At 36.9% G+C, this 18239-nt stretch overlaps 2 protein-coding genes across 4 annotated transcripts; both read right to left on the bottom strand.

Annotated features, from left to right (window-relative positions):
* Window positions 1-259: 259 nt before the first annotated feature.
* On the bottom strand, window positions 260-12137 carry LOC132307600 (zinc finger BED domain-containing protein RICESLEEPER 1-like). Of its 3 annotated transcripts, none has more exons than XM_059805412.1 (5): window positions 11782-12137; window positions 9402-9432; window positions 826-2826; window positions 684-750; window positions 260-585 (listed from the first exon to the last, which is right to left on the bottom strand). In XM_059805412.1, the coding sequence occupies exons 3-4, from the start codon at window positions 2798-2800 to the stop codon at window positions 695-697; spliced, it is 2031 nt and encodes a 676-aa protein (XP_059661395.1). In that variant the 5' UTR covers window positions 2801-2826; window positions 9402-9432; window positions 11782-12137; the 3' UTR covers window positions 260-585; window positions 684-694. The 3 variants fall into 3 exon arrangements, with proteins under 3 accessions (XP_059661395.1, XP_059661394.1, XP_059661396.1); XM_059805411.1 differs by having other exon boundaries at window positions 9349-9432; XM_059805413.1 differs by lacking the exons at window positions 9402-9432; window positions 11782-12137 and adding an exon at window positions 2935-3038.
* Window positions 12138-15269: 3132 nt separating this feature from the next.
* LOC132310351 (E3 ubiquitin-protein ligase CCNB1IP1 homolog) lies at window positions 15270-18036 on the bottom strand. The gene is made up of 7 exons (XM_059808534.1): window positions 17912-18036; window positions 17701-17773; window positions 17263-17308; window positions 17079-17109; window positions 16561-16816; window positions 16196-16359; window positions 15270-15984 (listed from the first exon to the last, which is right to left on the bottom strand). The coding sequence occupies exons 1-7, from the start codon at window positions 17979-17981 to the stop codon at window positions 15710-15712; spliced, it is 915 nt and encodes a 304-aa protein (XP_059664517.1). The 5' UTR covers window positions 17982-18036; the 3' UTR covers window positions 15270-15709.
* Between the last annotated feature and the right edge of the window lie 203 nt (window positions 18037-18239).

The following is an 18239-nucleotide window of genomic DNA, read 5'->3' on the forward strand; positions in this document are numbered from 1 at the left end:
CTTTTTTTTTTTTTTTTGAGACTTAAACCTGACTTCTATTTAAGGATAAGAAATTGATATCGCTATCAAAAAAAAAAATAAGTACATATATATAATTAAAAAAGACTTCTCCTATAAAACACGTACTAAAAATTTCCCGGATTATACATAATAAAAAATACTTCATTTTCCAATTTCCCGGATTATAACATATATGCATGTTATGATGAATTATTAAATTATATATGAAGAATTATTTTTCGTAAATAAAAAATAAGAGTTTTAAACAAATAAAATATGCAACACCCATTGCATCGAAAAAGCATCGCATGTAACACCTGTACATCGAGAATGCAACACAGGTTGAAAATGCAACTGTTGCGATTGACAGAATATAGAAGGAAAAAAAGTAGCAATAAAATCAAAGATAAAAGATTGATACTGATGGAGGCGGGTGGATGGGCGAGGCTGTGGTGGTTAAGGCTTACATGGAGAGGAGCAAAAGAGAGTAGGGGTGTGTGTGCGTGTGGTGTCAATTATCACTTGTCTTTGTCATATCTGAATTTGCCGCACATCTTGTATTCTGGCGAGGATCAATCCATCAACCTTGCATGAAAAGGCAAATAAAAATAAATCAATACCAGCACAGATATAACTTATACGAGGACATTTCAGGAAGATGAATCCAACTACTGAAATCATACCACGGACGCAACTATATTGTTTCCATTAAATGGGGTTGAGCAGAATGGCTGGTGGATGGATTGGTTCCTGATTCCAAAATTGAAGTTTAATAATAAGCAATAAACCAGCAAATATATAAAGTTAAAACAGACACACACATACCTTCTAATTCCATCCGCAACCAATCTTGTCCACATATCAAAGCTTCCCGAATTTCAGGATTAAGTGAACTCCGGTGATGGTCAAGAACTCTACCTCCTGTGCTGAAAGCCAACTCTGCTCCAACAGTAGATACAGGAACCCCCAAAATATCACGCGCCATCATAGATAAGATGGGATACCTCGGCGTGTGAACTTTCCACCAATTTAATATGTTGAAATCATAATTGCGTGGAAATATTGGTTCTTCTATATATTTGTCCAGGTCTGAAATTATGCTTTGACTTTGTGAAGTTTCATGGAGGAACTTGTCAAAGCCCTTTAGTCTATCTCTAGTACCATTACTAGTACTAGCTAAGCTGCTGCCAGGCCGAGCCGGATCTTGATCCAGTGAATTTGAACTAACAGAATACTCGTTGAAAAGCTCTTTAATACCATCGGAAACATCCTTGATGCGATCTGGGGCATCACAGCCATAAATCTGAGAATAGTAATACTCCACCAACTTCATCTTGAATCGAGGATCTAAGATTGCTGCTATTGCCAAAGCCAAACTGCACTTGCTCCAATATTTGTCGAACTTGGCTTTCATCTTCAGTGCCATAGAACAGACAAAATCATCTTCACTCTTGCACCACTCAATCAATTGGATGTGAAGATCACAAATCTCGGGAAAATATATATTTGCAGTAGGACATTTGTTGGCTGAGAAGACATCAGTGATGTCAACACAAAGTTTCATATAGACAGCAACAGAACTTGTCCATTCCCATTCTCTTTCCGACAGAGCCATTGTGTAGGCAGGGTCGTGATCTAGTAGGAGAGAAAAGGCACACCTATATTCTGCAGCTGCTTCAAGCATAAGATATGTTGAGTTCCACTTCATTGGACAGTCAAGAAATAACCGTTTCTGACTATTGATTCCAGCTTGCTGAGCAATCTCATTAAACTTCCCCAAGGTTGCTTGTGAACTTTTGATATATCTAATGCTTTCTCGGATTTTGTGAATTACATCTTGAAGTGCTTCCATAGCATCTTGAACAATAGATTTTATAACACGTGCTGCACAACGTACATCAAATAGCTGCCCATTCTTCAAAAGAGGCTTGTTCTGAGAGAGCCACTCTTTAATTCTAATCACGACATCATCATGGGTTGAACAATCATCAAATGTCATAGCAAACAACTTATGGTCAATACTCCAATCGATCAGACACTTGATAACAACTTCTGAAAGTGTGTAATCAGTGTTCGAAGAGTCTAATGTTACAAAATTCACCATCTTCTTCTGCAAGTTCCAATCCTCATCAATATAGTTTGCTGTCAAACACAAGTACCACGCATTTTCAGGTGAAGTCCACATATCAACAGCAAGGCTAATTCTGCCATGCAAACCATGAATCATATCATGCACTTTCTGTCTCTCTTTTCCGTAGATTGTCATACAGTCAAGCTCAATGGTGCTATTAGTCATGACCTCAAATAATGGCTGAAGATTCTTGACAAACATTTTGAACCCAACATGCTCGACCATGGCCAATGGGTAACCATGCAGCATGATCATTCGAGCAAGATCCAACTGACTCCGCTCTTGATCAAACTTAATACTTCCAAGGTTGATAGTTTCTTCTTTTCTCTGCTCTTGATCATACTTAAAGTTCATAGGGGTAACGTTAATGATTTCATCTTTCTTTTGCCCTTCATCATGGTTGACAACCGTAAGGCTGAGGTTACTTTCTTTCCTTTTTCTTTTTGCTGCAAGTATTTGAGACACATCATAATTGGATCTTTTCAGACACCGTATCAAATGATTTCTTAAATGAGTAGTTCCACTGTTACTTGACCCACTAAGTTTCTTTTTGCAATGAACACAGACAGCATAACATACGTCAGCCTTTTTAACCCTTTCAAAGTGATTCCATACAACAGATGTCAACCTCTTCGGTTTCTTAATAGGCGTCTCACTTGATATTTCCATCACATGTACTTGATATAAACCAACGTCTGCACATAAATGAATATCAAATATTTAATTGCATTTTTTTGAGATAAAGTACAATAAATTACCTGCAAAAAGAGATCGCAAACAAGAAGAAGACAATAAAACCTTACATAATCAACCTCAACCCCCAACACCACCACCCCTGCTCCCTCCTTTTTCTGGTAAGGTAATTGTATATTGATTAAAATGAGTAACTGTAAAATATGTGATATGAACAAAAGCCACTATCAGGACAAGCTTGGACAAAACAAAAACCCAGGCAGCAGTAAAACACTACAACCAGAGGTCAAAAAGACAAAGGAGCTTGCTGGACATTAGAAGGCTAAATACAGGCTAAGCAGATTGCAAAGGGCAGCAGTAACTCTGGAGAAGCTATGAGTCTTCATTTTGCAAGAGAGGAGCTAGCAGCGGATAGAATCCATAATGGAATGAATAACAGCTCTGATGCTTGAAGGAGAAAAAATGAAATGCTTGCTTGTTTCTCTCTAACCATATATGACAGACACATGCAGCAAAGGCAAAATCTTGTGACACAGGAATTTGATGCTATTTTCCTGGGAATTTTAGTGGAAGGCTGTCCAGCTAAGGATGGATTTCCAGTCAGAGATGGAAGAAAGGAAACTACAGAGACCTTGGAAGTAGGGGTGCAAGTTGGGTCCTGTCCTTGATAAACCATAAATCGGGTTTATAATTCTCAAACCCGTGCCCATTTTGGGTTAGGATTGAGTTAAAATCGTTCTAACCCGAGCCTAACCCAAAACCCAAAATTACACCACATGACCCTGACCCTAACCCTACTGCTGTTTTTGTCTTCTTTGGAAACCCCAGTCCAAATGCTTCGCGGCAGAGAGTCACCAATACCAAAACGCGAAATTCGCCAGAGCTTGTTGTGTCATCGTCATGCAGCCCTTTCAACGAGGCATTTCTCGTATGCCTGACCCATCTCCCACCAAAGAAATCACAGAAACCAAAAATCAATGTGACATGTTAAGGAGACGTATTGTTTCAAGGGTAAATTACAATGACATTCCTTGAGGTTTACCATAATGACAGTCATATACAAGTTGGACATTTTTTGAACAATGACACCCCCTCTTAGAATTTTGATCCAAACAAGCCCTTAAAAGGTTGGAAAAGACTAAATTGCCCATCAATATTTAATTAATTTTAATTGTAAAATATCAAAATTTTAAAAAGACACTTTTGCCCTTCTATGAAGATCTCACCTAACCCATTCAACCCATAAACAAGTGTCCGTGTCGGTACATTTCTCTTTCTCTCTCTAACTTTTGCAAGCGCATCGTCAAGTCCAACTCGTTGTCGACAACACACCACTCGAACGAATTCGAAACTTGGAGCACGTAGTCCAACGCCTTGCTCGGGCCATCACCGGCGGTGATTGTATCACCGCTAAGAATTCCTTATTGAACGGCCCAAACACACCTCCATCTCCACCGTTGGTATTCCACCATATCGCTTCTCCGGAATAGAGACCAGCATCCTCGACGATGATGATATTAAAGTCCATACTCTGATTTTGCTGATTCACCAGATCCATTTGCATTATCATCATAAGGGTCGTTTCACTTATGTCAAACACGAAATCAGTCGACTCTATTCTGCTTGCATCCAACCCGGATGGACTACCCGGGCTGAAATATAGGCCCAAAATGGAGTGGGACCCTCACTCACCGATCTCTTTAATGGCTACTGATTTAAGTAGCCTTCGGCGGTACTCATCGATGAGCACTTCCTCTTGAGGGAGGAGTTCCAGTGGTTTTTTATGGCGTAGTCGGTTCGACCCGAGAGGAGAAGGGCAATGGTGGCCCATTTGTTGCCAAACAGGGTGTGGGTTTGAATGGAGAGTAAAATGGTGTCTTAGCAATGTTTGGGTCTCCATTAAAATTGGTTTGGAGAGAAAAAAATTTGTGATTAATTTGGGGAAGGTTAGGATAGTGTAGGAGTGGATTGGATTGCAATTGTATGTGTGTCTGCGTGTAATACATCTATATATATATATATATAAGAAAGAGAATGAAGAGAGGGAAGAAGAGGTGGTGATGACTTTGTGGATAGGTGCTTGAGATGAAAAGGTTATTTTGGACATTTCAAATTTGTTAGAATGCATAAATTGGTAATTTCACTATTCAAAAGTGTCACTTCACATGTCAAAGGTCATTTTATCACGTGTCAGGCACTCAAGGGGTGTTTTTGTCAAAGGGAACAAACCTGTGAGGGTGTCTTTGTCAAAGGGAGCAAATCTAAGAGAGTGTCATTGTTCAAAAGTAGGCCAACTTGTATTTGGCTGTTAATAGAATAAACCACAAGCGGTATCAGTGTAATTTACCCTTGTTTCAAAATTGTGATGTTATGGCTTGAAAAATAGACTTTGTGCGGGCCTAAGCCAATTTGACCCGTTTTTCTCTTATGGGTTGTGACTCGATTCTAGAATTCTCTTGTAGCCCAGTATACAAGGGCGTTTAGGGTTTGGGGTGTGTAATGAGAGAACATTGAAAATTGCAGGAAAGAGATAGAGAGAGATAACTCAGGTTTGGGGTTGTAATATCCTATTTTTCGCATGAAATCTTTCGCCGAAATTTCTTAGCGGACGTAGACATATGCCAAACCACGTAAATTTTTGTGTGGCGTGTTTACTATTCTATCGTGATTTTTGATTGAGTTATTGATTCACAGTATTTGCTGCCTATGGTACATGAACTCGGGTACGTGTGTCGGATACAAGTATGTATCCATGCGTCAAACGTGTCAAATCTCCAACCAGAAGGACCCAAGGACACTGCTAAATATTCATTTTATTTTATTTTCTAGAATAAAGCAATGTTTTTATTCAATATAGACATTTTTTTATAAGGTTCAATAGAGACATTAAACTCAATATTTTTTTTTTTTAATGAGTAAAAATAACATTAAAAAGGCGTTCAAAAGGGGAACGCATCCCAATTACAAAAGTGGAATCGGGACTAAGGCCCCAAAGAATCCAAGAAAGTAATTAAATCATCAAAAGAAAAACAAAAGCTCCTCTTTACATAATTGAAAAGAGAACGAAGAATGTAAAGTTTGACCATTGCCGTGGGCGACTCTTTCCCTTCGAATATTCTGCTATTTCTCTTATTCCAAATGCACCCCCATCCACAATGTGGTGCAATTCTCCAGAAATCGCGAATGTCTCTTCTCACTCGACAACCTCTCCAAACATGGATTAAATCCTTAGTAGATCGTGGCATAACCCAACATATGCCAAACAACCCAACAATGAGATTCCAACTGTCGTTCGCCACGGGGCAATGCAAAAGGAGGTGATCAACGGACTCCTCATCATCCTTGCATAGACAACATCGATTAACGATACAATTGCCCCTTTTCCTCAAGTTATCAATTGTCAGAATCTTTCCCCACACAGCGGTCCAAACAAAGAAAGCCACCCTAATTGGAGCCATAGACCGCCAAATAGTTTTCCACGAGAAGTCTCAATTAACAAAATTAGACAAACATAAGAACAAGGATCTAACTTCGAAGCGACCGTGGGAAGAAAAAGCCCAAATTAAAACATCATTACCTCTACCAACGCCCTCCTGCCGATACAGAAGATCTAGAAAAACACAAACCTCGTCCATCTCCTAATCTTGAAAAGAGCGCCGAAAATGCACATCCCACGTAATCCCGCTGCTACACCATAGATCTTCCCAAAACCGAATGCAACGACCATCACGGAGTTTGAATCTGATATAAGCCGAAAAAAAATCCCATCCCTTCCGAATAGCCTTCCACATCCTTACTCCTCCCACCAGGGTAACCGGACGTGTAGACCAACCTCCAGCCTCTTCTCCAAACCGACAAGAGACTAACCTGCGCCATGGACGATGTCTTTCCCTCCCAAATCTCCATAACCAATTACCCGAGAGAGCTTGATTGAAAGGAACAAGGCGTCTTATTCCAAGTCCACCTAATTTCATAGGCTCACAAACTTCCTCCCATCTGACAAGGTGGTACTTGAACTCATCACCCTTTCCTCCCCAAAGGAAATCCCTTTAAATTTTTTCAATCCTATCCGCAACGGAACAAGGGATTTGGAACAAGGAAAGAAAATAGGTGGACAAGCTCGATAACGTACTTTTGATAAGAGTAACTTTACCCCCTTTTAACAAGTATTGTTTCTTCCGTCCTGCCAATCTCTTCGCATACCTGTCAATCACGGAATCCCAACTCCCCACTAACCTTAAAGAGACCCCTAGGGGCAAGCCCAAATAAGGAATAGGGAATGAGCTCTCCTTGCAACCAAGGACTGCAGCTAAAGAGGAAATATCCTGAACATTCCCTACTGGGACAAGCACACTTTTAGCCACATTGACCTTTAGCCCGGAAACTGCCTAAAAACAAGTCAAAACACACCTCAAGTATCGAAGTTGAGACACATCAACGTCACAGAAAACCAGGGTATCATCTGCAAAGAGTAAATGAGAAATCTCCATCTGATGGACTAAATCTCTGCCCACCCTGAATCCCTTTATAAAACCAAGGTCCTCTACCTGCGCATAAGTCTACTTAACCCCTCCTTAACAACAAGAAAAAGGAAAGATGACAAAGGATCTCCTTGTCTTATACCCTGAGAGCAACCGAAGAAACCAGCGGGAGAACCATTCACAAGAACTGAAAACTTGACAGACGAAAGACATGTCTCTATTCACTTCCTTCATTTACTTCCAAACCCCATTCTTTGTAACAAATAGAGTAGGAAATTCCAATTCACATGATCATATGCTTTTTCAATATCAAGTTTGCATAAAACTCCAGAAATACCACTCTGCAATCTGGAATCCACACATTTGCCAGCAATAAGAACTGAATCAAGAATTTGTCGTCCGCCAACAAAAGCATTCTGGGAATCCGAAATAATCCCATCCAGTACTTCCTTCATCCTTAAAGCAAACACCTTAGCAATAAGTTTGTAAATACAGCCTACCAAACTAATAGGATGAAAATCCTTTATATCTGAAACACCTCCCTTTTTTGGGATAAGGGCAATGAATGAAGCATTAAGCGACTTCTCAAAGACACCAAAAGAATGAAACTCTTGAAAAGTACCCATTACCTCATTTTTTACAACCGCCCAACTTTCCATCAAAAATCGCATGGTAAAGCCGTCAGGTCCCGGAGCTTTGTCCCCATTACAACTTGATAAAGCTTTAAGAACTTCTTCTTCAGTGAAAGAACACTCAATCCTATCTCTATCAAGCTCGGAAATACCCTCAAAATGGAGACCATCAAGTTTGGGCCTCCAAACTAAAGGCTCGGTATAAAGCTTCTGATAAAAGGAAGCAATACCATTACGCACCTCTTCCTCTCTCCACAACTCCTCACCATACACTCGAATTCTTCCTATATGATTACTCCTCCTATAAGCGTTGGCTAACCAATGGAAGAATTTTGTGTTCCGATCGCCTTCCTTTAGCCAAAGAGCCCGAGATTTTTGTCCCTACGAGATCTCCTCCATACTAGCAATCTTGGTGGGAGGGAGTTATTGTTTCAGGATCGCCCAGTTTCACAATTACAAAGAAGTTAAGGGCTCTCAAACTAGCTCTTAAGCAGTGGAACAAGGATGTCTTCGGGAATTTAGAATGGAGGGAGAATAGAATACTTGAATGATTGGACATTAAACTCATTTTAAAGTAATAATATAATAAAATTGAATGATTGGATTTGCTTTTTAAGTATAAGTCTAACTAAAAGTGTCGAACACAAATCCCGTACCCATGTCCAAGCAATATGTGTTCTACATAGGTACTTCAATACTTTTGAAGAGTCAATGTAACATTATCACAACAACAATAGCTCCAGAAACTTTTGATCTTCCTATGCATAGGGCTCGCATTAGCAAGAGGCTCCCCCAAGGGAGGATCAGATGTACGCAGTCCTAACTCCACATGCGGAAAAGTTGTCTCCTGTGTCAGACTCGTGACCTCTTGAAGAAACACATGAAACTATAGCCTTATCTATAGCTGAATTGGTTCTTAAGGTTTGCCAAACAAGTACTGTGAGTGCAACCCGTTCTGGATTGCTACTTTAGTTGCATCAGAACTAAAGCAACCTTGTTCAATTCCAAAAAAATGAATGAGAATTGAACCTATCACGAGGAAGTAAGGAACTGAACTGGACTAAACCAGATTAAGGTTTGGCCGGATCAATTCAATTCTTTTATTAACTTACTAAATCAACATGAAGAACGGATATGGCATATAAGAATTCAGCTTGGAGAAACTTGCAAACAATGATTGTGCAATGGCCACATGTTTGAAAAATAAACACATCAGAACATGCAATAAAACTAATAATAATGACAGACAAAAATAATTTTTTTTTAAAACAGGAACACGAGGAAAAAGAACTCTAAACCAAGCAAATGATTCCAAGGAAAAAAATGAATTTGAAGGAAGAAATAAACCCTACTCGGATTTAACCAACCAATGAGAAGAGTAAGAAGAACAAGACAGAAGTGAACAATCTACCAGAACATTTGAGGTGGGCTTGTAGCAAGAAGAGGCTGGAGTTGTGCACTCACCGTGAAGCACTGAGCAACATAAAAGAATGATCTGCAAGAGAGAGAAAGATAATAAAGTCAATTCATCTCTTCATTCAGAATTGTAAAATAGAATGCTCCTAGGATAAAGATCACCACTCTTAGATACCAAACTTACATACATGGAGTTGGTTTTTAGGTTGCATTTGGTAAATTTTTAGTACTCATCACGAAATCCAACCAACCAACTTGGTTCACAACTTGTCAGCTGTTAGCAGACTAAACTTACTCCAAAACAGAACTAGAACATCCCCTTCAGACCGGTTTGGTCCTGTCATTTGATTAATTCCAAGTTGCAACCCTTACTATAACCATGTTTCTCACCAATCAATATACACATTAGGAACTCTCCCTGAATTTGCCTAATAACTTAATTTATAAGCAATGCAAAAAGATAAGAACTCAATTCTAACACTTGACGGAAAGGTCTCACTTCCCACTAATCTTGCACCAATTACAGCAGCATTGAAAGCCTCGATAATTTTCTAAAGTCCTGAACCCATGCCAAGAAATAAAAGAAAATAAAATAAAGAAAAAGAAAAAATAAATAAATAAAGGTTTGGAGCTAGTCTACTGGCAAGGGTGGGGTGGAGTTGTTCTGGTATCCGAAAACTTATGGTGTACTGAAGACTGACTTAATAGAAATAGAATGAAAGATTATTAGATTAATTGAAAAACCCCTTAAAGTTTTTTATTTCTATAAAAAAATTTAAAAAAAATTAAGAAGAAGAAGAAGAAGAATTGGCCTAGACATAATAGAAATAGAATGAAAGATTACCAGAGTAATTGAAAAAACCCTTAAAGTTCTTTATCTTTTAAAGAATATATGTTGAGTCTCGAGTTTAAATGAATCAATGAAAGCAACATCTAAAACATATGGAACATCCCCACAACCAGTAGTAACAAGAAAAAAGTTAGTTCTATATTATTCTTTTATAAGAGAAATCAAAAACAGAAGAACCTATGTAAATGTAGAGAACAGTCCACGTGCATGCATTCTGGTCATAAATGAAGCCTTATAATTCTGACATGGAAATTATCCACCACAACTGTGATGCAAATCCAACATTTCATCCAAACGGTTATGAACAAACAATCCGACTAAGACAATTACATGTCTAACCAAATATGGTCACAATTTTAATATGTTGAACTAGGTACACCCAATTATTTTAGATACCAAACCATAACTCTTATAATTTCATGTTAAAAAAGCAAATAAATTAGAAGACTCAAGGAAATAAAAAGTTAAACATCAATACTAAATCCTTGACAGCTGAACCAAACTTTAGTCCTCAGTATAAGAGTTTTGAATGGGCTAATCAATGTTGGTATACAGTCTGCCATTCTGGTCACAAATAGACCCACAAAAGCCATCTGGACTGGCCTACCAAGTCTGCAATAAATATCCACCATTTTAACCGGAAGATGATGGGTCAACCCAGCATTTAAAATGGTTTAAACATCATATAACATGTGAGTGGACAACATCGGGACCTAAATACATAGCCCCGTTATTATTTATAGCCCTAAATACATAGCAAAATATCCAGATATTGTGAACCACCAAATAACTCAACACAATGACAAATTCTACTGAGAAAAAACAAAATTCCAACTTTGAGTTATAAGGCACATATATCATTGCAACATGAATCAAAACATTCAAATAAGAAAGACCAACTTCATATCAAATACACAGACTAAATTCAGATTATCAACATAAACAAAAAAGAGAAGAAAAAAAAAATTACAAAACTTGGATATAAAAATCTGATGTCTGTTATGGTATTTCTCATATCAAGAACATAGAAAATGGAAGACAGATGATCTAGAGCAGAAAAACCGTAACATGCTCAATGTATTCCAGTTTATGGGTCAAATCGAGGCTGTCCAACTAAATTCAGGATATAATTAATCCCTTCCAAGCAAATCTGAAGCACCTCATCAGATCTGGAACATGTCTCCAGGACAATCCATAGAGTTACGAGCGAACCTATCCAGTTCAGACTCTTAAACAGGACATAAAAGCTAAAATGCATGAGATCTGGAGCGTAAATACATCAATCTAGATCTACGCAGATTCTCCAAAACCTATACATGCATGTGATCAATAAAAGTTCGTGATCGAAATACCAGATCAAATCGATCCATTTCCAACAGCACTCCGTAACCAGATCACAAACTTTTTAACATAATTATCGTTCGATTTCATGAACCTCCGAATAGTAACCAAATCCGGATTTCGAAATCCAAAAAAAAAATAAAAAAAAATAAAGGATTCGATTAAGAAAAGACTAAAACTTGATAACAATTGAAGATGATTCGAGTTGGCTTTCACACAGATGGGGGAAAATCGAACCTGTAACTGAGTTGCGGTAGGTTTCTGCCTTCTGTGACGGTGATTGTTGGTCGAGCTTCACAGAGTCCGATCGGGAGATCCGGTAGAGATAGGGTTAGGTTTAGGGTTAGGGTTGGGGGGTTTGTTTGTGGTGGAAGAGGATCTGAACCGGATGTGAGTTTGAGGGATTCGGTAACGCCCGATGGAGTATGCCAGATCGGTTAGGTCGAGATTGGGTCGGTCAACGCTATATATTCTTCTTCTAATATTGAATTGAATCCAACCCAATTATGGAGTCCATTTGGGTTACGACTTAGGTGGTGGGTAAGGTTACGACATTTCGGGATAGGTTTGGGTTTGGGGATGGATCTCACTGGTTTTGGTTAAGTTGAACTCTGTACTCTATGGAGTTGACTTGAACAATGACACTCATAAACAGAAAAATAAAATCAATAAATAAATATAGTGTCAATTTTTGTATGTGAAAGTGACAAAAATACAGTAAAAATTTACATTAAATAATGTATTAAATTATATAAAAATGATGAAGATTTCAACCAAAGCCTCTCCTTAGACAGTTAAAGCTAAGGTTTCAGAATATATATATATACAAAAGGGGGTTCTCATACGGTATAAAACAATAATTTTTTAATGGACTAAACGTCAATTAAAAAAATTATAATTTATTACTTTATCAGATCTTACCATAGTTAATTTACTATAATTGGCCAATACCTTTATTCAATCTCTCCTCCTTAATTTTTTCTATCGTTCTTACAATCTCAATCACTACTGTCATATTCACACCATCACAGTCACCATCTTCACTACTATAGCCACAACACAACTACCAATTTTTTATTGACCTTTTATTGTTTTCATGGTAGAATTAAGCAATATATGCTTTTTGTTTGATACCAATTTTTTATTTATTATTTTTTTGCTCTCTTTATTATTATTATTTTTTAGGGAAAATTACATATACATGGAGTCAAAGTTCCATATTTACTTAGAGACTGAGTCAAAGTTCTATATTTCTCTAAAATGGATTGCTGAGGTGGCACATGGTTTTTTACTGTTTAGAAAATTGTGGTGCCTAAAATGCCCTTCCCTAACAAAAAAGTAGTACCTTCAGTGTAAAAAAGTAGTACCTTCAGTTCAAAAAAGTAGTACCTTCGGAGAAAAAGTAGTACCTTCGCGGGTGTTTAAAAAACATGGTATCTGGACGCCAAAAAGTAGTACCTTCAGTTCAAAAAAGTAGTACATTTGAAGAAAAAGTAGTACCTTCGTGGAAGGGTATTTTAGGCACCACAATTTCTAAACAGTAAAAAATCATGTGCCACCTCAGCAATCCATTTTAGAGAAATATGGAACTTTGACTCAGCCTCTAAGTAAATATGGAACTTTGACTCCATTTATATGTAATTTTCCCTATTTTTTACCTAGATGGTTTTACAGTTGCTCTCTTATTTATTTATTTTTTATTTTTTTCGTCGACCCATTATTCCACACTTCGTGAATAAGCTTTTTTTTTTTATATTTTTTTTGGTTGAAAGGATACCAATTCTTTAGGGCTAGTGAATAAGTATAACCTCCAATAATGGAGTTTCAAACAAAAAGCATATATTGCTTAATCCTGTCATAGAAATAATAAAAAGTCTCTAAAAATTTGGTAGTTATGTTGTGGTTGTAATGGTAAAGATGGTGGTTGTGATAGTGTGGATATGACAGTAGTGGTTGAGATTGTAAGGTCGATGAAAGACATTAAGGAGAGAGATTGAAAATTGAATAAAGGTATTGGCTAATTATGGTAAATTAACCATGATTAGGTCTGATAAAGTAATAAAATGTAATTTTTCTAATTGACTTTTGGTCTGTTAAAAAGTCTGTTGTTTTGGACCGCAAAAGAGCATTCGTGATATACAAATATATATAAATAAATTACTCCTCTATTCCAGGGAAAAAAAAAAAGGTCAATCTTTTATTTTTGAATTGTTCCAAAATAATTATTCACTTTCACATCTTTCCATATATGTTCAAAATTTCAAACTTAAATATCCAAATGTTAGTAACTTTTCCTAGGACAATACACGTCTCACTTAAAAAAATTTAGGCCAGAAAAAGAACAATTTTTTTTTTTTCGGGGACGGAGGGTGTATGAAATTAGAAACTAATTTCTAAATTTAATTATTTATTAATTAGTACATTAATAATATTAGTTGAAAAAATATTAATAATATTAGTTGAAAAAATATTAATAATATTAGTTGTTTGTTTAACTCAATAGTTTTTTTTTTTTTTTTTAACAACTATTTGGAGTATTATGACCGATCCTAAACAAGTTCAACTATATATATATTTTCATTAGTAAGAAACTCACATATTCATTTTGTCCCTTTAAAAATTTGAACCCTCACCACTTATTTTAAAAGATAAAAAAAATAACACTAAACTATAATAAACCATTTATTTTAAAAGACAGAGAAAATAACACTAAACTATAATAAGCGTTTAACTATACTATTAAAGTTCTCAAGCGCTATGGAACCCTCTCTTTCGTCTTTAATAGCGCTATACTTTATATACGCGTGCGCGCGCACACACACTCTTCCTTTTTTTTCTCTCTCTCTCTTTTCCTTTTTAATTTTTTATATTTTCTCAATTTAAATGACAAAAAATACCCTTAATACTTGATCATTATTTATGAGGTAGGGACATTAGTACATATATAGAAAGGAAAAAAAATAAAAAATAGGGTATTGTCTACCATAATAAAATTAGAATCGTATATATGTATACTAATTGTTTTTTTTCCAAATTGGAATCTTATATGAGCCATATATAATTACACTATTTCAAGGAGAAAGGTAAATATCATGAAATGTAGGGATCCAGCCGTGGATTATGAAATGCTCTGAGAAGCTCGATAAAAAAAATAGGATGCCTCAAAATGAGGATTTTTACAATTTCAGAATTCGAAATTTGAAACTGAAGCCTTTGTTTAACGTCATATTTTTCATTACAGCGCTCATGATCCAATACACAATGATAGACACAGAGCATACAAGTTGATTACAAAAGTAAAGTTCAACAAGAGTGATTAAGCCTGCAACTAAAGCTACTTGCAGAAATGAAAGGCTTTTACAACTACTTGTAGAGAGGAAAGGCTAAGTTACGATTCCAACAATGGCTATGCAATGAAAATGAATGTAAAGTGCTGCAGATTGGATAATGACAAGGTGTTGTAGCATTAGTGACTCCAGAAGACTATTCAGTTTAAAACTTGTTCCACCTTGGTGTAGGTTCTGAAGCTTTTAATCCAACTTTTGAAGTTTTGGCAGGAAAGCTCTCCAAACATTGTGTAGATAACACATATTCAAAATGTTTATATATATATATATATATATTAGTTTGCGGAGCTGTCATGAGTCATTCAAGTCTTGTTTATCTTCAAAGTTCAAACCTTACTTGCAGCAGGTTTGTTACAGATGAAAAGTTTCTTGACTTTCCAATACAAGGCTCATCAGACCCTCAATGCACAAAACACACTTATTTTTTTTTTTCCCCCAACTAGATGTTCCTTATGGACCTAAAATATTTATGCATATGGCAACATTACTGATTTATATAATAACCAAAAAAAAAAAAATACTGATTTATATATAGTTTCAATGCAAACTGCAATAACAAGATGGAGAAATCAAAAGAATCTTATTTCATCTATTTCACCTCATGTGGTCTTTAACAGCTGCTTTATCCAGAGGAAGAGATTGCAATATGCTTTGCCAATCACAAAAAGATTCCTCACACATAGCGAAAAAATTATCCAGCAAGACTAGTTCAGCAAAGGCAAACTATCCAACTTCTTCTCTACTGCCTGGTAACGAAGCTTTTTATAGCTTTTCAGAAATGGGTGGCACAGTATATCCAGCAGGGTTAAGTGTGTGGCTTAGGTGAACATTTGAGGGCGATTACGGGATAGCTGAGGTCGCTTTACAGGTGAAAGGATTAGGTTCCTTAAAATCATTGCAGGGTTGCTTGCACCAGCTCCATAAGCAGGGAGAGCACCGGGCCTTCTGTTTCCAGGATCAACTGGAACCATTGGTTGTCTCGCAGGTGAGTTACCAGAAATGTCAAAGGGGTCGGAGAGAGAAGTATTTTGTCTTCTTGAAGGCCATACATCATCTCTAGGCCCTGGAGTTTCAGGAGTGGTAACGGAGCGCTCTGCAACAAATAAGTCAACTAGTATTTCTTGGAAGAATGTAACCATAACATATTACAAGCTAAAGCGCTGAAACAATAGCATCAAAAAACCAGAAAATTTAATCCTGTGAAGGCTCTAAGAGTGCTTGAAAATTGAAGTGACAGTCCCTTGTGTGAATACTAAATCAGCCTCTATAATGTTTCTCAAATGCCATAAACAGAACGAGATTACCTTTTCTTATAGGATCTCTGTTATCCATCATGCTAGCTGGATTTGAGAACATGTCAGGTTCAGTTCTTGAATAGAAATTGTTTGCAGGTTGGATGGCTGATCTTTTCACTGACTCGTACTCACTTCTCAATTGATCGTACATTTCATCAAGTTTTCTCTTTTGCCTGGTATATGGGAATAGCACTCATGTAAACCCAGATACAAATGAGTAAAGAGAAATAAATACAATAATAATAAATAGAGGGGAAAAAAAAAACTCCAGAACATCAATCAAAGGTTTTCTCAAATTCCTCGATATTTTTATATTTCAGAAACGGAAAAAGATAGTCTTAAAAGGTTTGGACACAATGATGTCAGAGACCCACCTAGATCTCTCAGAAAATTTTTCCTGGAGCTCTTGCTTATCCTTGGACAAGCTCTCCATCTCTTGTTCCAGCATCTGGCACCTCTTGGCCATTTTCTGATATGCAGTATGCACCTGCTCCAGTTTTTCTGTGAACTTTTCTTGCATTGTCTCGCATTTCTGCCGGCACTGAGCTGCTATTCTGCTCATCTTGAATTGCATCTCCAGCTCCTTCTGACCAATGTAGAACATCACGCTTCTGTATGCGCTTTTCATCACTAGGTTTGTTCAAGGACAAATGTATTCAATAAATAATTTTTTTTTAAAAAAAAAAGGTCGGGGTGGAGGGAGAGAAGAAGAAGTTGCAGAACCCCTACACCCCGTTCTTTACTTGGACCACTTTCACAAAATAAATGGATTAGTATGAATACATCAACACCTAGTTGAACTGTACGTATATTCCCATTACATTTAATAACTGGACAAATTCTAAACCGGGAATATTTATAGGAAAAGGCTAATATAAGTAACAAAGGATACATATCTGAGGAGTTATCCCAACCATGACCATCTATAAAAGAATACGTAAAAATCAGCAGTAAGATAAGGAACCAGCAGAATAATAGAAGTTCATACAAGAGCAAGCTTAATGCAGATATCCATTTGAAATAGCGGGAAATCAAAGATCATTAGCTAGGAGAATTATGTGAGGAGGGTTGCTCACATTTATCCATTCATCATTCGGATTGATATCCACTGGTCTCATAAGACTGACAATTGAAAATCACACATTAAATTAAATAACACACATGATTTTATATAACATTGGATTTTAACACGAAGCTAACAAAAAATTTCCAGATTTATAACTAGCAGTGTTTATGATCAATTATTTATAAATTCTACAGCAGCTTGCAAGTTGCAACCAACTTGTGATGAAAGGGAAGGAAATCTAGAGTGATCCATTGATGCCTGTTAAAGAGTCTTACAATCAATTCATTTGGCAATTGATCTGCAGGATGCATGATCAAAACTACATGTGCTTGTTTCACATTGAGAAATGCCCTTTAAAACCCATGCACTTAGAGCAACCAATTGCTTTAAGAATACAAGAGCAAGGCAACACACTAAATTTCCAAACATCAGCAGTAAAACCACTTACCTTTTGGAGAGCACTTGATCACAAATGGGGCATGCTGCATCATTGCTCAGGATTTTACTCGCATCTTCAGTGCCTTTAAATGCCGCTAAGGAAACTTATAGTAATGTACCATTTTCCATTATGCAACCAAATATATATATATATATATGTGTGTGTGTGTATATATATGCAGAACTGCAGAGGAACAAAACTAGTTTATGCATCTGGATACACAAGAGGTGACCACAGGTGGTGGAAATGGCCCGCCCTTCCAGTTCTCTCCAGCACGCATTGCATCTCATTTCAGTCTTCAAAAATTATCTTTTATTGCAGTCAGGGATTGAAATACCTGTAAACCACAACCAAACATCTGAGCAGGGTTCTACATGTCTGTTGCACTTCCTTTATGAGAGGGACACATAATTTTTGTTGCTAAATGACCTAGAGGAACCAAGTAAGGACTGGTTCTATGAGCAAGCTGGTACTGTCAATTGTTTCAATTACAAATGGACTACAGAAAGACCATAATACAAAACATATCTACTGCAAATGATAAAGAA

The sequence above is a fragment of the Cornus florida genome, unplaced genomic scaffold (genome assembly GCF_030987335.1).
Source record: "Cornus florida cultivar Cherokee Brave unplaced genomic scaffold, ASM3098733v1 CherokeeBrave_3.0.0_Hap2_Chr05, whole genome shotgun sequence".
Lineage (NCBI taxonomy): Eukaryota > Viridiplantae > Streptophyta > Magnoliopsida > Cornales > Cornaceae > Cornus > Cornus florida.